The 27,969-nt window shown below is 43.1% G+C and overlaps 1 protein-coding gene across 1 annotated transcript in view; it reads right to left on the bottom strand.

Moving 5' to 3' along the window:
- The window catches only part of STON2 (stonin 2), a gene marked incomplete at both ends in the record, with an annotated part of 57,357 nt that extends 29,937 nt beyond the window's left edge, over positions 1 to 27,420 (bottom strand). The window contains 3 exons of the mRNA XM_082000873.1: positions 20,278 to 20,475; positions 26,643 to 26,897; positions 27,333 to 27,420. Of these exons, the coding sequence (XP_081856999.1) occupies positions 20,278 to 20,475; positions 26,643 to 26,897; positions 27,333 to 27,420 (541 nt within the window). The remainder of the gene's footprint in view (positions 1 to 20,277; positions 20,476 to 26,642; positions 26,898 to 27,332) is intronic.
- Between the last annotated feature and the right edge of the window lie 549 nt (positions 27,421 to 27,969).

Below are 27,969 nucleotides of genomic sequence, written 5' to 3'. Positions count from 1 at the left end.
AAACTTTTAAAGGTGTGAGGCTTAAACAAACATGCTGGCTGGAAAAGATGAAAACTCAGACCTACCTACTCTTGTGACTTTCCAGATGAACAATGATCCTTTTCTCATTTTATCCTTCCTCTCCTCAGCCAAGAGAAACCTTTATGTAGATAATTTTGTCTGCTGTTCTGTCTGTTGCCTCGATCTTTTTGTGTGAAACAGCAATGTAAGACGAGCAGGGAGATGAAGTAATCTTCCCCTAGACTCCCTCTTTTGTTTCTTGTTCCCAATTAAAGTCCATAATTACTCTGGCCACCACAACGGAGCACTGCATGGGGTGCTGGGATGTCATGGACATACTGAAACAAACTTGTTTCTCAGGAAACAAGAGTTTTTTTCCTCACGTGGTATTAGTCCCTTGACCTTTTGTATGATTAGAAAAACTTTTAAAATGTGCACAGCAATTAACTCAAATTAGGAGCAGAATCAGATTTGTGGGGAAAAAAAAATCTGCTTTCCAAAAAATACTGAAGGGCTGTTGTTATCTCTAAGCTGAACACCTCAAAGACTCTCAACAGCCTTTGTAAAAAATCAGGATAAACTCACTCTAAAATGCCTGTCAGGCTGATGACTCAGGCTTTCTGCTTGGCTGTGGGAAATCTAGGTTCGACTCTATTCTTGTTTACACAACAGCTCAACTTGAGCTTCATGTCCTTCGTCCTAGAGACAGACCCTACCCGCCCTGCTATTACTAGTTTGGGTCCAGTCTGTCAAAACCCCACCTTGGATGTCGACAGAAGTTCTGTCAAAACCAGTAAGGCCAGAAAACTTTTCCAACAACCCCTGTAGAAAAACTAAAAACAGCTGATCAATATCGGGTGTCTCCTTCACCCCTTCCAAGACTGTCCTTTTGATGTTTGACGCTTTTTTGGCAGATATTGCTGTAGATAGCTAAACACTGGAGCTTTTACTCTCACTGCTGGGGCCTGGTTGACAGCCTAATGGATCTCATTGAAGAACAAATCACTGAAAAGTCCCAAAGCTCTCCCAGCTACCCGTGACCAGATCTATTTTTCATCACACCTCACCAGGCTTTATTCATAATCACCCTTACAAAATATGAAACCTGGATGAAAGTCTGTTTCAACTCTGTTTCCTGAGGCATTTGAAGTATAGATAACAGATAAGGACTTGCTCTTAAGCAGTATCTTGTCACTGCTGGCCTGTGTTCACCCTGCAGCAGTTGAGAAAGAGGGAACGAACCAAGCCCAGCCCATACAATTCATCTGAACACCATCCATCCCCTGTCAGTCACGTTTGGCTTCTGTTTATAATTTATCTTGCAACCAGCGACTTCTGAACAGGAGCTACCCCAAGACCCTTTTCTTGTGAGGGAAAGATGGTGAAATTAAGGCTCAATGGCCCAGAACTGGTTTCTGGAGCACTATCCTGGCAGGACATGATGGTTTAGGCCAGTATATATTCAAACCAAAAAAAAACCCAAAAAAACCAAACAAACAAAAAAATCACATAAGGAATGAAAGGCATCAAGACATACTGGGAGGAAAGATTAACTGAAAGCCAGATAATCCTCGGCTATATAACACATGGCTCAATCCAGGCACTAGTCAGAGCTAAATACAGCTTCTTGTAATTAAAAATATGAATAGCCAAACCTACTAGTATCCGGGAGCTCTATGAGACATGGTCTCCGATGAGTTTCTGCTTGTTACATGTCTTCCACAGTGTTTTGCCAGTTAGCATTTAAGGTCTGTGAGAAGAAGAGTCTGTAGAGAAGTTCACAGGCCACCGACCATTACCCAGCTGGTCCAGTTCTCATGCTGGGAAGGCTCAGAGATGTCTCCTTCAGTCCCAAGGGTGCCCTAACTGTGCCTGCCATTCAACTCCACACCAATCTTGCTGTGGTTAGAAATGGATCCCTTTGGATGCTTCTCCTATCACACGTAACCAAGCCGTTCTCCAGCTCTGAGCTGCAGTTGCAGACTCTGAGAACGTTATTTTCCTCTCACGCTGGCTGGATGCCAGCTGAGAGAAAACGGTTCTCCTGGTGCTGCGAAGCAACCCATGCTGCGGGCTGAGGAGACCCGGATCTGTGTGTGTAGAGAGGGATGGAGGTGGGACAGAAAGCCAGGGCTGGCACAAGGGATTATTTAACCACACCACTAAGACCTGTCTGATTCAACAGCCACGCGGCTGGGTTTGTCTGATGCTCACCCATCCCTTCCAACAAAAAACGCAACTTAGATTTTTGTTTGATGTCCTGCAAGAATCTACATATAAGAGCACACACACACATCTATAGAAAAATATACAATTATACGCATAGACACAGAGAAAGAGGGAGCACCCTGGCTCACCTGCATGCTTCCACCACCTTGTGACTTTAAGGCACAGAAAAGGGAAACGCTTCAACGCTGCATAAGCCAGTGCCTGGGGGAAGAAACCCGAAATCTTAATTCCTACCCGTAATGAATGGAAACCATACCACTCCCTCAGTGCAGTAACACTGAAGGGAACAGAGACCTAACTTGAAGCAGCAGCAAAACCAGAGCCAAAGTAAATGCATCATACTCAGGATTTATGATGAAGAAATACAATTTAAAATTCTGGCCTTTCATTCTTCTGCAGCAAAGCAAACTTCGACATGCTCAAGGAATTCCATATTTGTGGAACAACTCCTGAAGATTTAATGACTATTACAAAAAGCTGTTTGCTTTATTTGTTATTATTTGTAATAAGTTTATCTTCAAGTGGAAGATGACTTTTAGTCAAAGACCCATGTGTAGTCTGCCATGATACGCAGAAGTCACACCTATTGTAACTTAGTCCTGGCTGGAAAAAGAGGTGGTGAACATCTGGACCACAGTGTTTGGAAGTGGAGAAAAGTCTCAGTCACGCTAATGACAGACATATTGCATAACCGAGTTTCTTTACACCAGTTTAGAGGAAATTTTGGCCTGTTATGTTTCCTAGCAGGTTGCCAGCACAGACAGCACAGAGTGACTACGATAACTGGGTGTAACCTGCTTTATCCTCATCTGCCACTCATTTCCATGGGATTGGGATTTACATGGCTAAAATCACAAGCTAGTGAATCACTCGAGGGATGCTCCAAGTGACTTACCTTGAGAGCAGCGATTACACCAAGAGACAGCATGAACTTACCTTGCCCAAGGAGACAAGCTGCAGAGCTACTAATTGTGTTAAGAACACGAGAAGCCAAACAAAGGCTTTTCACATTTGAGGCATCATGGTTGATTTGTCCAGGTCATGGTCTGAATGGACGATGGGGCCAAATAAACTCTCCAGCCCAGCAACATGAAGTTTAATGAAGACTTGTTCAGTCAGCCTTATTAGCAAATAACTCTGCAGTGCCTAAGGAGGAGGGGCTGCTCTGCTTTCAATAGGACACAAAGGGTGCTAATTTCTAATCTCTGCTCCACTTGATGCTCTTAAAAATTCATAGCCAAATTATAAAGTTTGAGAAGCTGAGGAAAATAAACATGCAGTTCATAAAGGCAGCCTTTGTATTCAAACTTCTGCTGGAGAAACCACAAAGTAGAAAATTGTGTTGGAGGATCTTCACTGTTCCCACCGTCTTACCTCATAGTGCTAGGAATAAAGAGAATTATCAACAGTCCTGCCATTCATCACAGAGGACAGGGAGATAGCAAGGAACATACTGTGGCCGTTCAAGTTCCAGTTCGTTGCCTTAGCGATGACAGCAGTTATTTTTCAACAGAATTTGTATTTTCACAATTTTCCCCATTTTTTCGCCACTTTGTACAGTTGTTAACTTGAAATTTACTTTAAAATAAACTATACTGGCAGATTCGGCATACACCTTGCAGACTTTTTTAAACATTTCTGTATATTCACCATCGTGTTTTCCTCATTTGAAACATCTTCCCTTTTGGTTGCACATAGTCAATGTGGAAATTGACTTCAGTAAACACATCGCAAAGCCAGCTCCACTGGTATGAAAAAATACAGAATACAGCATTTTACAAACAGCAGTGATTTTCTGAGTTGAAGGCTTTTAAAACAAACAAACAAAAAAGGAATATAATGGGACTGTTAGGTTCTTAAATTTTTGAGGAAAATTAGCAGGAAATATGTGTCTCCCAACAATCACTATTCAATTAGATTAAACATGGCACAAGAACTTATTTTACACTTTAATTTTGGTTATATGACAGGTTTAGTGCAACTCCAGCAAATCTGCCTGTATTATGTGGCTCTCTAGCATGTTGCATGGAGCACAACAGGTGATTATACTACAAAGCATGATGATCACATGCTTTAAAAAATGTGTTCATTGACTTGAGTGGCATTTTCCCAATTTAAGTAGGACTGCAGTCATGGTGTTATAGAGTATAGGAAATAAAGTTGGGGTTTTTTTTGGCGGGGGGGACAGGTAGGGAAATAGTTTAGTGAATTTTGAAAGATGAAAATTTCCTGAAATTTTTCATCCAGAAAATTGAATTTTAAAGATAACATACTTTTCTTATGCAACAGTAGAAATCCAGACACAAGAGTCAAAGTTCTAGAGCACAACACAGAAAGAGAAAACGGCTAGAAAAACATTGCAGTTTCAGATTCCTGTAAGGTGCGAAAATCATCATCACTGATGAAGTTTAAATAACACTGCAGGGCACTTCAGGATTGCATTAGCTAGAATTGGTATATATTTTCTCAAAGAGTACCATTGCTTCATTACTTTGCAACAGTGCTACTGTAATTATCCAGTCAATGAACAGCAATTTAAGTTCTTAAGCAGAATATGAAGAAATTCTTCTGCACGCAGGGGGGTCTTCTGCCAAGTAAAGGGGAATGACAGTCCTTTTACCCATTTTACCTTCACTGCCAGAAGGCAAGATGCAGCAGGTTCGCCCACTAGGAACAAGTTGAAGCTGCCTGCATCACACCTCTTAAGCATTTAAGTTATTTTAAACTGGAAAGAAACAGAAGCAACGCAGCACCCAGAAGAGGAAAAATGGACAGGAAGAGAGAAGATCCTGAGGTGGAGGAAGGGAAAAGGGACCTTGGGGCTAAAAGAACACTTCTTAGAGCTAGCTGATGGATTTTGGAGATTTCAGCAATTGAAGGCAAAGTTTTATCTCTGCATCATACGTATATAAAAGTCATGTAATATAGCAAAAGAAATCCTGGACAACACCAGAAATTTGGAAGAAGCCCACACAGGTAGAAGTTTTACTCGGCTTTGTTAAGATGGTGTTTCAGTGCAGTTTGCACAACAGGCTGTTGGGCTGTTTAGAAAATGTATTGAGTACTTTATTAAAACCTAGTAAACGTGTATGGCTGGCAATTTTGGAGGAAAAGAATGACCTCGCTTATGATCTTATCTGCATACAATACAACAATTTCCAACCAAAATGATCCCAGAGCATTGCATGGACTTCACTAACCGAAGTATAAACTTCGTATCGTGAAATAAGTCACCTCTGAGAAAGAATACAAAGTCTTTCTAGAAGTGTAGCTGTAGATCAGCAAGTGAAAAACAGCTTTTTCTCCTTAAAACTGCAAGAACATGCAAGGAGGCAGTATCACTTACAATTATCATACCTGAAACAGAGCTGCCTTTAACCAGGAAGCCTTTGCTGGCTCCCTTTTCTCTTCAGAAAGTACTGGCAGCCAGGAGGCTCAAGAGCCACTTCGAAACTTTTCTGTAAAGCAGGGCATGGGCTGGAGCATGTGGATTAAAGCTGTTCACTACTTAACACAGTAAGAAAGAATTCAAACGCAGAAAAAGTATAGCCTGGCCTTCCGTTCTCATATTTCCTTCCTCCTCACTTCTTCCCTGGGAAAAGAAATCAAGAGGCACCTGAACTGGGTTTCCAGGTTCGGGAGAAGCTGCCTGCTGGGAGCTGGTCCCATGCTGTTTAATTTGAGATCTCCTTGGAAGCAAGCCCTGGGAATTAATGAGTTAATCTCAAGTACCTTTGCTTGCTGAAGAGCAACTCCTCTCCCTGCCATTTGATGAGGGATGTGTTGATTCCTACTGACCTGCTTTTCCTTTTATCCAGCAGACAAGGAGCTACTGGCTCAGGCCAAACCCCTCTCCCTTCACACCTGTTTGCTCCATTAGTTCAGGTTTGGGTTGTTCAGACGCGCCAGACAAACTGGTTTTGTTCTGTGGATACAGCTGGACTGTCAATCTCAGCAGAGCACAGCCAGCCTTTCGCCCCAGCAGCAGCACCCCAGGCCCCTGCCTGGCCGGAAGCAGCTCGGCCGGGGGACGGGGGCAGAGCGGAAGCCCTCCCGCAGGCAGCCACCAGCTCCGCACAGGGCAGCGGGCATGGCCGTCAGCGTGCCCACAGCTCTGCGTTACAGCCTCAAGAAACTGGCTGTTCCCGGCACCCTTCACTGCAAAACGCCCGCAAAATGCAGGCGGCCTCAGTGCGAGCACAAGGAAGAGACCGCGCGGCTCTTCAGCATCGAAGTCTCTTGCTAGCTGAACCTCCTGGTGAAAGCAGATCACACTCAAGACACCTTCTTTGTATTTCCTCAACCCCCTCGCCCCTCCAGCAGCCCCCCATTACCACCAGCATCGCTCTCATGGGAACGCTGATGCGCCTTGCCTCGGACTCTGCTCTGTTATTGAGATGCCATCTGGTGTGGACGCCTTAACCTGATGCCTTAACTACTGGCACAATGACCTCCTAGCTAACCTGCCCTGACCTTTATGGGAGGTAAGTTGATCTGACGCTGCCCATCTCTGGACACACACGTGACTAATTGGGAAATCGAGTGCTTTTCACGATGGTTTAACTATGCCGTGACAAATAGGCTGGTCCCTGCAAGTCCGGGACACAAAACAGCCAAAGGAGCTGAAGCAGAATTCTGAGGAAAATTGAGTCCTGTAATTTCAAATGGAGCAGAGATGGAAAGTTGTACCCACAGGGTTTGACCACATCATGGGAAGGCTCTCGTAACCCTTGTTTATATCTAAAGAATTTGCCGCTGCACAGGTTTTAGCAGAGAGGTATGATCTTAGCAGAGCCCTGAGTACACATCCATGTTGTTACTCTGTGTCACTGTGTCTTTACTGCTTTTGTAGCCATGCTAAATCATGCAGAAAGCTGCTCGTGAATGAGGCAATCTGTGTTTACCTTAAGGCCAGAGATACCCAGAAAGCCTGCAGTCTACCATCAGCAAGGACCGACCTGTGTGTGCACAGACAAGAAGTGTGCAGCCCTGCTGAAACCTCCCCAGCTAAGCACAGCCGAGTGCCTGGTTTCAAATACAGCCTTTAAAGCAGTGCAGCTCGCTGGCTTTAGCAAGGAAAGTATATTCTACTGAGACAAAGAAGCAAGATGAAGGCTGCGGAGTCCAGTTACAGCATTCGCTGAAGAGATACACCAGCTTTCAAAGGGGAACAATGCACATGCAACTGCATGAAGAGAGCGAAATGCTGCCGTGTCTCTCCCTCCTTGGAGACGAAGAACTTAAAAGGTTTGCAGGGAATCCTGCAGGTCTCCCAGGATACACCATGGCTCACACTAATAATGTGTTGCTGCAGGCAACCAAGCCTGAACAAACAAATCAATCCGGGGGAGGAGGAGCGATGGGTCCACGACAGCAAAGTCTCCTTCAAAGCCCCCTGCTTCGTTTGTGTACGCTCTCCCGCCCAGACCCCAGCTCTGGCGGGCGGAGGGCTGGCCGCAGAGGAGGCGCAGCGCCGCGCCCCCGGCCTCCCTCCCGCCCCGCTTTCCGAGCCAGCTGGCCCTGCGGAGGCTGCGCACTGCTGCCCCGAGGCGCGGCGAGGCGGTGAAGCTGGCGCGCCCAATGCACCGACACCCTCCAGCTGCCCGCTCTGCCGACGGACCACGCGCCGCGCCCTGCGCGCCGGCACGCGCTCCCTTGCCATCCCGACCCCCCCGAAGACTCAGGCCTACCACGCAGCGTGCATGCGCACAGTGAGGTGGAGGCAGAGCATAAAAGGCACGAACATGGAGAAATCCTTCTGCTTTTTGCACGGAACAGACATTTCTGTTGGGCGTCTCAGGAGGAGGACCAGGCTCTAAGTTTCGATGAACGGAATCAAGAATGTTCTTGGTGCTTATGCAAGAACATGAATTTATTTCACTGCATTCGAAACCAACGCTCTTCTTACCACGCGTTTCTTGTAAGAACATGTACGTATCAGCACCACACTCACCATTATGCAACCACGTAAAGGTTTTTCAGCAAAAGAGGATTAATTCCAAACTGGGGACATACTTTCAAAAAAAACCATGGAAAATGGCCTAAAGCTTGGCCTGTACCTATTCTATGTGTAGAGATATACACATAGAATATTTAGAAATATTCTATGTGTATTCTGTAGGTACCTATTCTTTGTGTAGAGACAGAGTTGTAGAGATAGTTATACAGATTACTTTAACTACCATCAGATGTCTGCAGTTAATGACAATACGGCATACGCCCCACCCTTGCCAAAGACTCACAGATCTACCTGTGAAGTCTGAACCCAGACTCAGAGCTACGCTGCTCCCTCCGGCCATGTCAGTGTTGCTGTGGAGAGCCATCCCCCTCATAGCGCCAGAAAACCAAGACTTTTAAAGGTCCGCTTTAACATAACCTGAAACCTGGGAAAGTGGCAAGTCTAAGCTTACACATTATCTGCATTTCAGATAATAATCAAAGCAGCTACTTGCTGAAACACTACTTCAACATGCCCATTTTATATTATGAGATACCCTTTGTTAGTAACCACCCATCTCTTGTCCTACACGTCTCACTTTTGGTATGGAGCATTGAAGACACCCAAGTGTTAATTTATCTGTGTTTATGCTGCTCATACAATAAATTATTCCATTGCTCCAAAATCCGCCTTAGGATGTTTCAAGAAACGGCACACTTTGTAATTACGTGTTTGTGAAAACGATCCACACACCCTGAGGCTGGAGCCAAACGGTGTCTGTTACAGGCACCTACCCCCTAAAATGCTATCCATGCCAGCAGGGAGATTCCTGCAGGCAGCTGCACCCGCAGAAGCCACCATCTCACAGGCTACGCTCAGAGAGCTTACGCCTCTTCCGAGTGCCGGTGTGCACATTTGCGTCTGCGCACGCAAAGGCAGCCGAAGGCCAAAAGTAAATGGCAGCCAACAGCACAGGACTGCCAGGCGCAGCAGGCTGCTGGCTGCTCTGTGCCAGAGAGGAGGTTGGTTGCTCTGCCTCCGACAGCTGACTGACCCACCACGGCCCTCTGGACCTTGCCCCAGTCCCGCCAAGGGTGCGGGAGGCTCTGCAAGCAGGAGGTCCCACACCCTTAACAGGAGGGGGACCAGAAAGCCTCCAGCTCCCGCTCTTCTCATCTTGCTCCACCTTGCTTCTCCCCCTTCTGCAGTGGCAACAGACCCTGGCCCCAGCTCCCCTTGTGCTCCACTGTGAGGGGCCAAGCGCAGGATGCTGTGGAGATGGGTTCCGTATCCTCAGGCATGGCGAAGCAGAAGGCAGCGAGGCAGAGGCAGAGTCTCTTCCCCATGAGGGGAAGAGAAGCAGAAGAAGAGTAAGGAGGGTCTCCTGACCACATCCACACCTTCCTGGCACGTCAGGCCTCTCATCCGTGTGCAGCCCCTCGCCCCACCATCGGCCACTCCTGCCCACACCGCTCGCCTCCAGTGCCTCTCTCCATGTTCCTCACCCGAGCAAGGTGCGCAGGATGCGGTGATACAGCCGTGCCACTGCGCTGATGTCAGCGCTGACGCTGCACTTCTTTCCTTCGCTCCCAAACGTTAGGTTAGTTATGCCCACCCTGATCAGCACATAAACGTGGCAGAAAGGCATCCTGCCCTTACCTTTTGACTCTCAAAGCAGGTTTAGCTTCATCCCTGGTCTAATGTTTAAGCCACCAAAATGAGGAATATTTTTGTTTCTCACAGAGATGACTTATTTTGTCATTCTCACCGTTTAATTCTCCCCTACAGCTAGAACTCTTATTGAAGATAAAAGCTCAATAAAGCCAACACAGGACTAGTCAACCTGGAAGGCTAGGTTTCAGTGGGCCCTACCTTTCTCAGAAATAATCTTTGGTGGTAATGTTACATACTGGAGCTAAAGCAAACCACATATATGCATATATAAAGAGCAAGGAAGTGGGGCTGTGGTGATAATTAAGCATGAATGCGTCTAGACATTGTGCCAAAGCTAATGAATACTTTGCCACTGCTCTTTAATAAGAATGATGATGCAGAATATAGTGATAAGGGCACAGCAGGCAGGCTAGGTAATGAAAAGGAGGGAGTGGAAATGGAAATTAACATTAATGAGGTAAGAAACCATTTCGGAGAGGTTACTGTGCTCAGATCACAAGGTCTGATGAGCTCCATTCCTAAACTCAAAAAGAACTGACACATGTAAGTACAGCTTTCATCACAAGAATTTTAAAAGAATCAGATCAGATGGGGATTGTACCATACAACTGGAGGATAGCATATAGACAGCATATAGAGAATAGCATATAAACTATATTTATTAGGGGTAAAAAATGACTTCAGAAAATACAAGTTGAAAGTCTGACTGCAATAGTATGTAAGACTTCGGAAGGGAAAAAGTGAAAAGTAGAAGATAAAAGAGGGGATGGAAGCTAGCTTTTAAAAAGATAGTTTGTTCCAGCCAAACCTAACAGATTTCCTTGACAACTGATTCTCTCAGGAAAATATAAATCTGTCTGTATTAGAAAAAGCATTTACTGTGGTGCCACCTGGGAAGGAGTTAAAATTGAGACTGATACCAGTATTAACACAGAAGTAAAAACCAAGCTAAAAGGAAGATATCCATTGAGTTTTAAGAGAAATATTAGGTTACGGCAGCTACAAGGAGAATTTCTTGATTAAGACTGCATGATTGAGACTATGTTTAGCCATATTTTAAAATGATCATCATGGCACAGAAATGAACATGCTAATGGTATTTGCTGAATGCACACAATTAGGAAGAACTGAGTATATAAGGGGAGCTCTGAACATCATAATGAAAGGAGTGGCTCATCTTTAGGACTGAGGTAACAGAAATGAGAGGAAATATAATAAACAATACAAAGTTCACAATCAGGCATTAAAGGACAGATACATTTGTCATAATGAAGGAACTCATCAATTATATATGAGAGAAAATGATCCAGGATATAGATAGTCAATCTGAATATAGCTAAAGGGTACTTGCCTGATGCACTTGTACAAAAGGAAGTAAGATCCTGGGATGTATCAAGGAGAGGATTCCAGAAGATGGGGAAACAGTAATATCTTCACATCAGGCTATGGTGGGACCGCAGTCTGTGCACAGTTTTGGTCACCACATCCAAGAAAGATTAATTCAAACAAGAACACAAGCTGAGAAGGGCTGGCTAGCATGAGGAAGAGAATGGAGAACTAGAATACTAAAGACCTTGTCTCATTCAGTTTAGCAAATGAAAACAGAGAGGGATATAATTACACTGTATAAATATATTAAAGCGCTTACACTGGAGAGGGCAAAAAGCTATTTAAAAGACAATATTGGCAGAGGAACACATGGATAGGAAATGGTCATGAATACATTTACACCAGTGTCCTGGGAAATAGCTTCCATTCCTATGATCTTAAGTGAATCACGTTTAAAGTGCTCTGAAATGTCTAAACGTGAAAATACACCAGCTTCAATAAATTGGTAACTGAAGTCTACACTTAAATGGCCTAATTCCTACAAAGCCTGTAATGTGCATGAGGACACAGAGCTACAGGACATATGTTGAAAAGATCTCTACTCTCCTTCTAGGTACTGAACTAAACGGCTAGATTTGGAGAGGAGCACACTGCTGCAGCTATCTGAAAATTTTGCTGCACCATAACCAAAATAGCTGGGACGTGAGTATTTTGGAAGCAGTTTTAGGTGCCAAATACAGATGTGGACTCCTTCACGATAGGTGCTGAGCACTTGAAAGATTTTTTATAAAAATCAAATCCTAAGTGATTAATTCAGTTTCCATGACAGTTAGTGCAATATCATTAGGAAGTTTATCACAAGTAAATTGGACTGGCATCCACATCACAAAATCCAGCATCACTCTTGGTAACCAAGATCAGAATGAAGAAAGTTGTATGAAGTCTCCTTGTCCTCTCGTGTAACAAGCACGGTCATAAAGCAAATAGCAGTTTGTATCTGTTCTAAGACTAGGCAGAGGATTTTGGTCTCATCTGTCAAACATAAGGACAATTAAGACCAAATTGTTTCTAATAACTGATGAACAAACTCATTATGCAAGACTCATGTCATATCTGTGTTCCAGCATTATTTATTTTGATCAAGGGTAAATCAGCTAGAAGATGGAGATGATGAAGTAAAGGCATACATCAGCAATCTCCCTACAGTACTCTCATCCAACTCTGTTCATTTCTGTCTTCAAAGAGCAGGAAGTGTTACATCTTTTCCCTAGCACTGGGGCCAAATGAAAGAATAAAGGAGGCAGAAGTTATGATAAAAATGGGCATTAAAAAAAAAAAATCACAAAAAGTTTCTAAGCACACACGAAAGAATAAATTGTCATCATAGAAGCTAGAGGTTTTGCTTAAGTGATTCCTACATTCTTCTTGTTTTTAACAAACCTGCTTCCCATTTTATCCCACGCTGCTCTTTGAGAAGGCGACCCTATAATTGATCCCCTAAAGGCGTTCATCAGCACTTTTCCAATTCCTGTGCTGCATAGTCCAGTGTTCCCCTGAGCTTTTCTTAGGTTTCAGATGGTATGACAGCAAGGGAGAAACAAGCGGACCCATCCACTCGGGCATCACGGAATTTCTCATTCTTACTTGCTGTCTGCTCCTGCCAGCCTTTTCACCTGCTGTTTTACACTGCCACTTCTATTCAGCCCCTTCGTATTCAGACAGGAAATTCCACACAGAACTGGGATCTCTAATTAAAGGCCCATGAAATTATTTACAGCTCCTGTTAATTACTACTACTGCTGAAACCTTGCTTACTTCTCTGACACGTAAAATTAACAGTGGAAAATGCGCGTTCTCAGGTGAGTAATTTCTCCATGCAGCTCTCTGCTGCCTGAGAGCTGCAGAGTTGGGTTCCCTGGGGTGCACCCAGCTCCGCGGGGGACCGGCCGCGTCACCGTGCCACACCACTGCTATATCATGATAGTGCCGTTTTCACCTCTTGTCAGTGGTACAGCAGCATGCTGCCAGGAACTGGACGCAAAAGGCAAGAGAACGCCGCTGAAGGTTACCACTCATGTTTTCCACTTCCAAAGAACTGGATGTGGGGCGATGCCTTGATGCTTTCCCCTCCCAGAGGCTTTAAGTTCAGAAGCTATTTAGCATCCTGCAGAACTGCTCCAAACAAACCTAGTCTTTCCTCTTTCAACACAGCAATCATAGACAGCCGCTGCACTTAAGTATTCCGTCTCCAATTAAGCCTCAAACTGAAATGTCCTGCCCAGCTGCAAAATCTCCGACTGAGCTCCTCTGGCTTACCACATAGGCATGTGGCTTTCTGCACTGCATTGGAGAGCAACTAGAGCCAATGTAAACACCGTGGCTGAGGAATCACAGCCTTACAAACACAAATAGAGGGCTTTGTACCACCCACCCTGCCTCACTGGCACGAGATAAACTATGAAGCATCTACCCACATCTATTCTCCTGGGATATTGCCTACATAAAGGGAGATCAGCTGGTCAGTCCCATGACTGGAGCTGGAATTCTGTCTGCTTTCCTTTCAGCTGATCTGACTACATAAAACCATCAGCGAGTAGGTGTAGAAAGAGTGAAATTCATCAAGAACAACATGTAGGCTCAGCAGTTACTTCTTTTATAGCAAAGTATAACCTTGCTACAAATGCACAATTTACTGTAGCCTGCACTTCAGAATAGCCATGAGGAGAAAAACCAGCACCTGAACTACGAGATGCTCCTTTAGCTGTCTGCAGCGCAAGGCCAATGACATGGATTAGATCAGAACTGATTCTGTGCTGTCATGCAGGCAAGAAAAGCTCCATGTAACAGCAAACTTACTATGTTTTTTAATATGTATATTTTAAAAAATAAAAATGTTTTTAATGATAACATTTCTAAGCAATAATGAAAATCAGACCCAGTTATTTCATGTTACCACTTTTCTCCTTTCACACTTTGTCTCTTCCCTGTCTTAGACCTGGTGCTCGCAGCATGTGGAGGAGCAAGGGAGGTGTGATTAATTCACAGGAGTAAGCAGGATAAGACTCAGCCTAGTAGGGATCAGTACGAGCAGACCTTTTTGAGCTTTATTCTCTCCTTTCTTGCTATGAGAGCAATGTTATATCCCCTCCTCCTGCACCCTGAAATTCCTCATCGTTCCTGAAGAAAAAGCAAGAATCTGATAGTTCTACAGCAGCTTGAACCTCTCTTCTTTCAGAGGCATGGTAATAGAGAAGATAACTAACCAGTGTTATTTTCTGGGGCATAGATGAGGCAGACATTGAACCTTTTGAGGTTAGGAGACTACATTTAGCCCCAGCTGAGGACACAAGAGTTGGCAGAGTTGAGCTCAGTGACATCTCAATTCTGCTTTAAGTATTATCACTAGGACAGTCCTTTTTAGAATTGAAGTTTTGAAGGGTTGGAGATGGCTGAACAGGGGCAAACTTTGATGCAGTTGATGTTAATCAGAAAAATATTATGGAGTGACTTGCTTAGGATATGCTATATCTCAAACTGAAGTTATGGGTTTGGTGCAGAAATGACCGGGTGAGGTTCTTTGGCCTGAGACATGCAGGAGGCCAGATTAGATGATAATAATGATATCATAGTCCTCCCTTCTGACCTTACAGTCTATGAGTCAGATGACTGCAGACCAAGATTATTTTGTAATTCTCTCTACTGAATAAATAGAAATAAACTTTTGCTTGTTGTTGTTCCTGTTCTTACCTTTCCCCCTTCCTCCTGACAGATTTCCTGTGCCTTTCCTTCCTGCCATGAGGAGGGACAGAGACAGTGACTCTGCTCCACTGCTGGTACCTGCAATCTTCAGCTGCTTCAGAGAGCAAGGCTGCCAGACTGCAGGGCAAAGACCATTCCTACTTTACCCAGGTCCAGCCTGCACAATGGAGCTGCAGGCTCTCCCACTGCAGAACAGGGATGAGGATTCAACATTGCTGCAGAGGTCACTGGGATTCTGTGGATTCCTTAAAGAAGCCATGAAGCGTTAAAGAGGAGCTGATTTCCAGTACACAGGTCCTACTGCGAATCAAAACTTTTCTACTGGTACAAATTTTTTAGACCTAGCTTCCCAGTTCTGCCCTCCCAATACATTACTCTTAAAGAGGTTAGAAATGCCTTGAGAAAAATATAGGATGACAACTAGGATACAGAACTCCTGAACTGCTGGTATTAGGAGATAAAAAAAAAACAAACCCTGCCTCTGGTGCTGAATTAAGCCCTTACAGGTTGGAGTTGTGTAAGAACACACTTTAGGTGCTGCTTGCTCATGGTATTCTGGAGTCTCCTCCTCCCTGAAGCAAGGGTTCGATGTTCCCCTCTGCAGTCTCTCCAGCTGGCTTTGGCAGGCTCTCACACACAAATTTTTTCATGTGTCTGGGACTGGGGCACCAGAACAAGCTGGTTAATAGTTACACAGCATAACTGAAGTGCAGTTCTGGGTGGAAAGGTGGTAACCATCAGCATGTGCTATTTTCCCCCTCGCTCTGGTAATTAACATGGAACATCTTCAGAGCTTGTAGCCTATTTCTGGCATTTAGTGCAAACACAATGCACAGCTGTATAATAAGTTCAAAGTTGCTTGTCTGAAACCTACAGAACACCATTCTTGCAAACATCATATCAGGACTCAGTATCTAGCTGGCTACAGTTACAGAAAAAATATTTGTAAGAGAACTGCTGCAGAAAAGCATCGGGAAAAGGTTTGAAAAGTTAGTACTTGCTCTCCATTACCTTCAAGAAATAGCTGGAGCTGAGCTTGCCAGAATTGTCATCTCCAAGTTTTAAAATGCAAGCAGCAGAACCCCCTTAAACCATGCAAATTACTTTGAAAATAACAACATTCTCAGAATTAATTCCTTGTGCTATTTATTAACTTTTTGGATTTTGAGCAGTTAGGGGTCACACATGCAACCTTCTATCTCCAAACATGCAGATGTTCTCAGAAAATAACACCATCGTGATTTCCTCAGTATCCAAATAGTCCCAGAGCTTCAGGAGAATGCCAAACAGAACAACTGGTCAGCAACTTGAACCATCAACATCAAACATGGCGTAGCTGCAGCTCTCCTAAGATACAAATCACAACAGAAACAACAACAGAACTAGCAACAATGCACCTAAGAGAGCTATCAGGGAACTTATGTCTACAAGGCTTTTCAGCATTAAAAAAAAAAAAATACACACACACACACTCACACACAGAGCATTATTATATAATATAGACAGATTTTATTATATATTCTATTAAATTTATAATAGAATATATACTTTATGACCTATGCAAATATATATCTATTTAATTATATATGTATTGATCATATGTAATTATTTTTATTTTGTATACAAGTTAACATTTAATTTTAATTTATACAAATAAAAATTATTTTAGAGATGAATGGTGATATGCAGAAATCCAAATCAAGCTGTGAGGTATTTGTGCAGAACCTCAGAACAGATCCCAGTGCTTCCAGATCTATAATCACAGCTACAAGAAGGCCTCTCCCTTGCTCCTCTGACATGTAGATACTTGGCCTTTTTTGAAAGCTGAGAGAGGCATCTGCTTCAGAATGAATAAATACTTGTATTGTATCAGTAACAGAGATGTCTTGTGTTACTGATCCTGCAGAGCACAGCACAAATGCCAGAAGTTCCCGCTTCTTTCCATGCTCATTGATCCAAGCTCAGTGACACGGTGATGCATGGTAGGAAGCTCTGAGCCAACGGGCCACTTCACCAGCACCAAATACAGCTTCACGCACGCTGTGAAACCCCAGCTGTTGTAAAGTGCTTGTTGTTAGAACCACATAAACATGCCCACGTTAAATGGGCAGTCTGCTGTCACTTGACCCAAATTTACTGGCTAGCTGCTGCAGGCTAAAATAGCCCCCTGTGCTCACAAAGATGAAGATAAAACAAGAGTATAAAAGGCTCCTTAATGCCAGAGTTCAAACTAGCATCTTCTAGCTGCACTTTGATTGCAAAACAGATCTTCTTTTTCAGCTCTGCTCATGCAGTATTTACCTTCACCACTGTGAACTCTGCTGCCTTCACAAGACGTCACTGAGCTTATCCTGATTCCATCAATCAGGAGGCTTTCTGCAGTCCCCCCTGTAGTGAGGGTAAACTCTCAGGTTGGGACCATTCAGGTCTCTACCATTTTCCTAGGTCTATCTTAACATAAACACATGCGCTAGATAAAGCTCGAGCCCATGGAATTGTTTTACACTCCAACCTTGTGTTAGCTGTGAGAAAGTTGATTCCCAGCCAACTTCCACACCAGCCCTGGACACGAAGACGTGCATTCCCACTGCTGGGACTCGGCTCCGGGTATGCCTGCAGTCAGACCTACCTCAGGCTTTCATCTGCTGCCACACAAAACCCCATGCCCCGAACTTTGACAGGTAGTTGATGCTTAGGCATTTTGCATGCAGGATAAATTCAAGACAAGTGGTGAAATTACACAACAGACTGGATTCTTGTCTATGCTGTTCAGGCAATAAAAATTCACCATGGCTAAAATAGTTATTTTACTCAGTGTCTGACCACCGAGTAGAATTTTTCACGCTTTTCTCACCAATAGGTTTTTCTCATTTGAAACAATATTAAACCTGAGCTGCTCTTATAGACCTGATTATTTACCATCACGAAGTAGATCAAAAATTGTTTTCTTATTTTCATTGGGACTTTTAGTAGTGGAATGAATCTGATTTTTTTTTCCTTCCATCAAGCTTGACCTTGGAGTCAACATACTGGCTAACAGTCAACGTGACTTCACCATCACATAGAGCATAAGAATTCTTCTCTTTTCCTTCATGGAAAAACAAACGTTATTTCATTGCTTTCATGGAGCATTCAAAGTCCATTACAGACTGAGGCAGCCAGTCTTTTGAGAAAAGAAATGCAAATCAAATGCTTGAATCAAGTCAGGTTTGAGTAACTGAATTTCTGCAATGGGGCAGAGAGGAAGGAGAGAAGAAAGTGATCATGCATTTTTGTCCACTTATGCACTGTGAGGGTGGGATGAAGGCAGAGTGAACAATAGAAGAGCAGCCAGAACTCTACAATAGGTCCATGACTACCAAGTCCTCAGCTCCCTCACCTCCACAAACCTTGCCTGATGCCAGCAGGCACCTCAGGGGGTGGGTTGTGAGCCATCCCATGAACAGGAAAAAACAGATGCACTTTGGTCACGCTGCCCGTCCTCAAACTCTATACATGGTGGTAGAAAGACTCAGTGTATTTCTTACTTCCAGTTCTGGTACCACTAAGGTATCTTACATTTTAGCTGATGACACAGGCTTGCCTATATTACCTACTTTCTTACTTTTAAAAATTTATAGGTGATTGGAATGATTTTTTTGTACCTGTTTTGCTAATAAATATGTCAGTTTGTGACTAACTGGGAAAGAAAGAAGAGTAGGAAGGTTGCATATGAAGCTTTTACTAAAGTATCAACTTCTCTTTTGGACTTATACAGCAAATAATTCCATGAGTATGCCAATGATACACAGTAGCACTTTTGCCTTTCATTTCTCCGTATGATGCAAAATTATATATGAACTGCGCATCCCTCATGTCCCTTGCTCACGTGGAGGCAGTCCCAGTGACAACAGTCACCCTTTGGCAATCTATACCAAATCAACAAAACAGCAATATCCAGCACATACTGCAGATGAAAACTCTTATGTTTCACCCTAATAGACATGAGCTCGTCAGAACAGAACTGATGCCCACGCTGGCATCCAAACAGCTGGCACATGATGCCAGCTCACCTATTCTACCTTTCTACCAGTGGTTTCCAAACTCAGAGGTACAGACAAGCAGAGTATTCTAAAATAAAAAGTCAGACAGACTTGTGGTAAGTGTATTATTTCAAGAAAGAAAGGTCTCTACTTATCCAAAGTAAATATTACTTCTCCGCAAATCCTTTGTCTTAAGTACACAGCCAGTACCTACCATGCTCCTGTTTATGAACCTGCCTTGACGTCCAACCCAGTTTCACTGAACTGTCAAATAATACCCTTTTCAGGTGATGTATGTATATGTTTCTTATGGAAGGGACATATGACCTCAGTGGGGGTTAGGAAGTCTATTCTCCCAAAACAGACTTTATTTCACACATATGGTTACATTCACCAGCTGAGAGAAAACACATTAAGCACCTCACATATCTGAGCTACTAGGACACCAGCGAATCAATTTGCATCACTAAACTGGGTAGCTACTGACCTTCCTCAGCATGGGGTGAACAGCTTCCAGCATACTGGAGGTGACTCCTCCTGGAGCTGTGTGGTTTTTTCCTTTTTTGTGTCCTGACATGCCAGCTCTTTTTGTCTGCTTTGTCATTCTGGAGTTCTCATCATCCCAACTCTGCATGACACAGGTGACACCACTCTGTTTTATTTCTCCTGCTTCAGAGATTACCTAGAGTACAATTGACGAGCAACAAGCTACAATGCCATACAGCACAGTTTTCCACAGTCAGGATGCCATCTGAATAGATGCCTACAAGGTCAAATAAAGGTTCCTGAAGTGATCAAAATCTGCTTCTGAACCACGCCCTACACCCTCTCTGCATTACTTTACAGTAACAGTGCAAAGCACAGTGCAAAGCACGCATCCAGCAGCCCGGATCCGTGTCTTGGCACTCACTGAAAGAGAGAGGGGCATGCAGAGCTGAACCTGCCTCAGCTGAATACATTGGTCAGTTAAGAATATTTCTGCACAGAAGTTCAGGAAGGGCATCCAGCTTCTCCCACAACATACTGAGAACTAGCTCCTAGATCAGCTTAAGCTGATGCGGCATGCAAAAATCAGAAATGCTCCAACTCAGACAAGCCCACCAAGAGGTATTACAATGGTACATTTGGCTCTTACTCTGGGAGCCTGTACATATCAGGGGTATGTCAAATCCAGGTGTGAGTTTTTGGGAATTGGACAAGCACAAAGCATTGGCTAATCCTTGAGTTTGTTCTGCTTTGGATCCATTCCCTGTAACTCACTCCTGAGAAGTGAGTTTGAGTAGCATCAAAAAGATTGAGATGGAAGCTTGAAGGCTTCCCTCTTACCAGCTGAATCTGCTGTAGACGTTCCACCACTGGTCAAGTCCTCAGTATTGATTGACTGCAGATCTGTGTAGGAGGGAGCAATGCTTGGGCTGCTGGTGTCCTCCGAGTTGGTTGTCCAGCTGCTCTCTGAGGCATGGGCTTGCCTCTCAGAAGAGTTGGAAGAGGGGGAAGTCCAGCTGGGTGCTTTTGATGGAGACGCTGGATGCAGAAAACAAACAGGTATCGGTTAGAGACTTACAGGGCAATCTTCCAGAAGATCACAACTATTCCAAAGACATGCTGTATCAGTGTACTGAGACTGTAAATATAAATTCCAACATAACAAACACACAGCAGCTTAAGTAGTGCCCGGCACTGTTACCCTCCAGCACTACTCAGCTGTCTGTCCTTAGATCCCATACTGCTGGCAGCTGTATGTTTTCATGTTGTTCAAGTACTGCAGAAGCTGTAACTTTTCAGAACAGGAATATTTCATGTTTCTGCCACTGCTGACAAGATCTGAATATCTGTGTTGTACAACACAGTGGAGTTTTTATAGTACCACAGATTTTTATAAAGTGGTTTTATTATATTTAATTAAGCATTCCCTATCTGTGACACCCACCCAAACGTAGTCGTCATCTCAGGAATGCTCCGCATGGGAGGAGGAGTATAAAAATAAACTGAAATTTACCTACTGATGTGCACTAGAAATGGCTTTTGTTTCTGAACACGCAGGATGGGGAGCCCCAATCTGAATAAACTGCATAACATTTCTGCTCAGCGTAGGCCAAAAATCCTGTTCTACTCACTTGCAAGACTTGCATGTCAAACAGCTAAGTCCTGCCTAACCATCATCCAGAATTCAGAACACAATCTTATACATCCACTGCTATGAATTTGTCTTGTATACTCTTTAACCACAATATCACTCGAATGTTAGGAACAATGGGTGACTCTAGTGAGGAAATAGAAAAAGATGTGCTAAAAAAATCTCTCTGAACTAAGGAACAGTGTACTGGTAGAGACTAATTCTAATTTAATGTCAGGATAATAACTGTTTTCTAAGTTAGTACATCTACGTTATGTTTTAAACCAACAAAGATCTCAATGTACCCCAAATCTTGCAGTTACAGAAAAACTACTGACACAGAAGTTCTCTTCTCAGCATGTAAAACGTTAAAAAAACCTTATTAGGTTGACACATACTTTGGAAGAAAATGGTAAATTAATGTTACAGAGGATTTATCCCTCTCTACTCCATCAAAGTGGTGTGATGGGACATCACCTCATTACAGAAACCGTGCTGTGTGCATAAAGCGAATATTCAAACAGTGCTCCCTGCCTTGCCAGTTGAGAAGTACAAATTTATTTTATATAGCTGCACTGTTACCCTCAGGTGAACAGGCACTAATATATTTATACTCGTACAGCTGTGAGCCTATGTACTGAGCTGCTTCTGAGTAGAGTCATCCCTAAGGTTGAGGAGCTGAAAGTCAGAGACCCTTTTCCTTATCGCACACGTTGACAGTTACTGTGTTAAAATGACATGAGCAAAACTCCCCGCTTCTCCCTCCAGTAATTCTACACTGTGTTGTGCTCAATGCCTGTAGAGAAAGGATGACAAGTGTATGATTATAATGTCAGTCCCTCTATTCTGTTAAACATGGCATGAGGCATCTGAAAAGCCACCCTTAAAACTTCACCTGAAATTGCTTTGATAGACAGAGTGCTTTATTTGGACATAGAGCACAAGCTGAAAAGCTGAGCTCCATACGTGAACCAGCAGCAAGAGCCAAGTTTTTTTCAAGTATGTTTTTTATCTGGAATTCTAGAAATCATGGAATTATTTTATAAAAAGATCTTAGATTTGCAGTATTTCTTTTTTTGTTTAAAGTCAGTCACAGCAATATGAAAAACACATAAGATTTAATTACTCATATGCTGTCAACTTGTTTTGTGCTTTCCAAAAACAATTTTTGTTTAAGACGGAGACTGACTGGAATAGTGTTGCAGAATACTTCTATATAAGGGCAAATTAATTTTATTCCAGATAAGCTCTGCCACTTTGGAAGAATTCAATTATTTGTTTCTTTCTAAAGAAAGAGACTTTCACTTGGAGAACCATAATCATAGAGAGCTTTTTCTCCAACAGATGTTCTTTAAAAATCTTACTACAGTCAACTTCCACCTAGCACTGTTCTAGGTTCCCCAACACTAACCCTTGGAACTAGTAAAAATGCATTTTCCCCTATGCTAAGCAAAACAACTATCTACCAATCTCAAAAAGCAAGACAAGCAAAAGTAAACATCTACACATGTTTAGGTCCCTCTTCAGATGCTCCTGCTGCTCTCCAGATTCCTGGAAGTGCTGAAACCAAAGTCCTAAATGAGGTAGGGTTTTTCCCCCTAGAAACTTGGAATTTGGTCTCTAATGTCAATAGATGCAGAGTCACGGCCTTTCAGCTGCAGGAATTTCTCAGAAATCTGTTTATGTTGAAAGACCAGTGCCAGAACTATCCCTAACATGCAAACCCTGTAGCATGCACAGGATACTGAAAATCAACCCATTGTTTCCCAAACTGAAAAATGTTTCCTTCCACATGCGTTTTACTTTCCTTGACGTGTTTGTTCCTAATACGATGGATTGGCTTTTAATATGCAGATTTACCTTTAAGCATTCATTCCTCTCTGATGTTTTGAGGACCCATTCCTTGATCCCTACACTGTATTACAATCAACTTTGCTAGCATCATCTCCTATACTACCACACAGGACCTCAGATTTTTCTGATTTCAGGACAGCATCACAATTGCGTCTAGTTTTCATCTGCTGATCTCATGTTGCACGTACTTCCTATTTTCAGACAGAACAGCACAAAACGGTTAAATTCAGATTTGCCTTACCGTGGGATAGCCTCTCAAAGGACATGGTAAGAGTCCAAGTTACTCGAGCCATTTAAAACCAGACAAAGCTCTCGGGAAGAAGCGGGGGGTGCGGGTTGTGTGTGTGGGACAGATGATGTAACAGACCTTGCCTTGCTCTATTTTTGGTGCTTTGCTGAATAACTCATTGAATTCAAGAGTGCAGCTAACACTGATAGAATATGAGATTGCGAGCTGGAGGCCCATTGTGTAACAAATGCAAATGTTATGTCACCAGCTGGCTGCGATCATTTACAGATTATGTAACATTTGTGATAGGAACATTTGGGTGAGACTAAAAATCTCATTTTTCACTTTTGCAGTATCAGTTTGACTAGCGTGATAGGAACTATGAGAAAAATAAAATTTCTTCTTTTCCCAGCAAAAGGAAAATTGGAAACAGGGCACCACAATGCATCATTTCTGTGACTAAATATTTCTGTGGCCTTGCTCAAAAGGTAGTGCTTCCCAGGGAGAAATCCACATGATTGGCAGCTGTCAGTTATCTACGCATAAACCTGAAAAGCAGAAATATTTTGAAAGAAAGATTTTGCCTAGCATTTACTCTGTCCTAGAATGAAGGGTTTACCAGAATGTCCTAAATAAAGGTAATTTCCACTGAGGCTCATAATGGGTGCTTTTAATTTCTATACCTCAGGTTTTGACCTTTCTTCTCACCTTCCGAATTCTTCCCTTGTGCTTTCAGCCCTGTTTCTTGCTATCAGTCCCCTTAACTGCTGCTCCCCTCAATAATGTCTTTGCTTTTCCCAGGACAACAAGGGTCCAGCATTAGCCTTGGTTTTCTTCTAAATGCATTTCCTACAGGATAACCACTACATGGCAGTTATCTTTAAAATACTAATTTTTTTAGACTGTGAACACTTTGGGACAAAGATTTGCTTTTGGGGGAACCTGTGCAAAAGTACGGCAGCCCTGAGGTCAGAGTAAGACAGCACCTCTCTCTCGTAGGGCCCATCCTCGTCACTCTTAGGGCACTCTGGAAATGCCACCTTGCAAGCCCTTTTCAGAATGTGTTTCCAGGCAGCTTGGCCATCAGCCTGGGTAATTATCTAGTCAGCTGTGCAGCTGCTTCAGCGTGGACAGACAGACAGACGATTTCCTAGCAGCACTGGAGCCCCAACAGGAATGCCTTCAGGACATTGCTCTTCACAGCTGCCTGCCACAGGAAACGGGTCTCAAACGTCTCCATCCCTCTCACACCGATCCGTCTGTCCATACTTGGCCTTTACACTCTTCCCCCCACATCTGGCTATTCACTATTGTCCTTATGAGGGCTGTTTGCTACTGGAAATGAATAATTGCTGTCACCACGGGCTTTCCACCGAGTGTGTCAGCATGTCGTGGTTATAACAAAGTCTCCAGCTTCGCTGCCGCCCATAGGAGAAAGATGTGACCTGCAGATTAATTGAGAACAACAAGGTTGAAGGTTATTGTACCTCTTGCTGTCAAACACCCCTCAGAGTAGGGGGCCAGAGACAAAGAGCTGTCATCTCTTCTGGCCCACGACTTTCCCTTTAGAGGCTGTCAGACGCACTGGTCTGGCCACTTCTAATACAGGGTCCGGCACAGGAGTGGGACCAGCTCATGAATAACAATTTTAAAATATCCACACCACGTGCTTAGGGTTCCTATATAGTTAAAGAATAACAGCCTCCTGTGCAAGAATTACATGGAGTACATCCTGATTTGACTGCCAGGGTAACCACCCTCCTCCATGAATCTCAGTGAGATGCTAAAAGTTAGTGTGTAAATACTCCCCCAGTGGCATCAATCACTTAGGACAAGCCTTTACACGGGCACAAATGGGTGCCTTCTTCAAAACCACAATGCTTTTGGAACATCTTCTCTGACCACCTCTCTTGGATATCCTAGGCCTCTGCCTACAACCTAGTGTCCCCTGTGACTGAAAACACAAACCAAGAGGCAGTGCTTTTGCTAGGCACATACCTTAAGACTAAGCCACATCCCCTTAAGGATGGGAAATCAAGTAATACACAATGGAATTAGTTTTATGGAAGTCTCTTTGTTATGGCTAGCTTTATTTAGGCTGAGCAAAGAATAATTTTTTTTCATTTAGTAAGAAGGTGCACTTAGAGTTTTCCAGTCAACAAGAACATCACAACATCAGGAAGGAAATACGGTGTCAGCTCCAACCAACAGATCTGTGGAAAAAGTATGTGGCTGTATGAGTAAGAGTAAGGATCATCTACCCATGAAATTAAGTAAGAGAGAGGTAGAGCACCTCAGTCGTACAGATTTAGTTATGTGTGCTCTTCCTTCTCTCCTCATCACCAGGATCAGTAATTATTTACAACTAAGAAGAATAACCAACAAATAAATATAGAAATAAGAAGGTCTTAAGCAGAGCTTAAGAGAAACTTGCTTTTGCCTGAAGATTCACCCACTTCTACTGCACAAAGGTCTAACCACTGCCTCAAACAGACTAGTCTGTAGCACTCATAAAAAGAGCAGACGGAAAGCTGTTCGGTTTTACCCAAAACCCAACCCAAAGTTGCCAATCCACGTTTTCTGACAGAAGTATTATTCATGTCACAGGGAGTATCTGGTGGACTCAGGGAGCAGTGTAAAGCTCTAACTCTTTAAATGGCTTTAATAACTAGCAGTAATAAAGTGGAATTATTAAGAGAGAATCTCAGTTTAAACCATGAAAAAGTAAACTAATGTGTGCTCGGGCAATTACTCCACAGCTTCCCATGAGGAGGAACAGAAGTCTGTCTGTACAGAAAAACTAGAAGCTCATATAGCCGTACCGGTTAGCATAAGCTGAGGAGGCCAGTCAGAGGCTTTGCATGCACATTTAATGTCAGAAAGAACTTTTACATTTGAAGAAAAGTGCATGCAGTGCTGGAATTAGGGTCAACTTTGGTTGTCTTTGTAATGCTCCAGCTGCTGAATCACAGCATCAAAAGACAGCAGAAAGTACTGATAGACACTGGCACACTAGTTGTTGGTCTCACTAAGCTTCTGGCAAAAACCGTACAAGGACTATGAGCAGATAAAGACTATGACCACAGAGGACAGTGATCACCATTCTTTCAGTTCCAGATTATAGAGGCAAACACAAAACTCAGACTTTTTAGATGGTTGCTCATACCTGTACATAAGAAATGTCGCTACTGAAAACACCACTATGCTGTTTCCCCATGAATGCATTTTGGCAGTCTCCAGGGTCAAGACATGGAGTAGAATGAATCACAGAAGCCTTTAATTTTCTTTAGAAAAAGAGAATACTGCTAGTTTAACCCAGAATGAAATTATTAGCCCTTTTTGAAACTCTGATAACATTAATTGTGTTAAAATACAGTACAAACTGGTCAAAGTTCAACCTTTGAGAAATCAAAGAGCAATGAAAAAATCCTGTAGGCTCTCGCTGTGTTCTGTTACATTACTGGAACGGACCTTTTTATGCATTTGCCTCACCTGCTTGTGGTTGGGTCGATAGAGCACTGCTCCACGGAGCATCTTCAAACTGAACCCAAGCACTGATGGATGAGGACAGATCAGCGCTGGGACACACATGGCTCCCAAACACAACAGACTCCACTGTGGGTTGGTCAGCTGCATCTTCCAGTTCTGTGTGGGAGAGGTCTTGAAATTCTCCACCTGCATTGTGGTTCTCTTCTGAGGAGGTGTCTGAGGAAGAAAAACATTTCTCCAGGGGCTCCTCAGTGCTACCTAAAATAAAACAGAAAGATTGGTAGGACTCACCATTACTTCATTGTTGTTTACTGAAATATCTAAAATTTGCCATTAAATGTAGGTAGAAAATTTCCCTTCACCTAACAAAGGGCTAACACTGGGCATAGTTTTGCACTTGATTATAATACGTGAGACTTCCTCCATGGTCAGTTGGATACTGCCTTGAATCTTGAAGGACAGATCCAAACTCTGCAATAGATCTATGCCAAGGAAATCTCACGTTAGGAGAGTATTTTACATTTTTGGCCTAAATTCTCCTATTACATAGAGGTAGCAGCAAACAATCCAACCTCTGCACATACTGCTTCCACTCAGAAGGGAAGCTCTGTAATGCTATATATATGACAGTAGTTGATCTAATTCAAACAAAGAAAGTCTCACAAGGTTCAAAGAAAATCAGAGATAGTTTACCTTGTGGGTTAACAGGGAGGAGCAGCTCATCAGTGAAGGACACCCACTCAGACTGGTGGGAAGCAATGACACTAGTCAAAGACGTCATATTCGCAGCAGGCCACTCATCTTCACTTGGGGATTATAAGGATGAAGCAGAATAGGAGAGAGGTATGGTGAAAATAAGCCAGAGGAAAACACCTCTTTTGCACTTTCTTTTCTTTCCCAGTGCTGTTAAGATAAGAAAGAGTAAATTATGTCTGTTAGAAAATTAAATGGGAGAAATTACTGCCACCATTTCAATAATACAGAATGTTAAACCAATTTATGTACCACAGGCACAGTACTGTCAAAAGTACTGCCGCCTTTGAGACAGGAATGTCACCAGTGTCTAGAGAAGGACTACACTTGAGCAACTCCTTGATTAAAGCATCTGAAGGTCTTCCAACATCCTCATGTTAAGACAGTCAAACACGGAAAATAATGTTTTATTTCTTACTCCAGGAGCCATGTCTCTCATAACCCCAGCAAGAGAGGTGATAAGGAGATTCTCCCAGGTTTAGCAAATTTTGATTATGACATAACTTAATCCCAATTCCAAGGTGTCAGCATGTCCTTGCTTATCTTGCTACTTACAACGTCTGATCCCTCTCAAAAG

Source organism: Phaethon aethereus (genome assembly GCF_964289735.1).
Source record: "Phaethon aethereus genome assembly, chromosome: 5".
Classification (NCBI taxonomy): domain Eukaryota; kingdom Metazoa; phylum Chordata; class Aves; order Phaethontiformes; family Phaethontidae; genus Phaethon; species Phaethon aethereus.
Note: the sequence above shows the minus strand (reverse complement) of the source record. Positions and strands in the feature narration are given on the sequence as shown.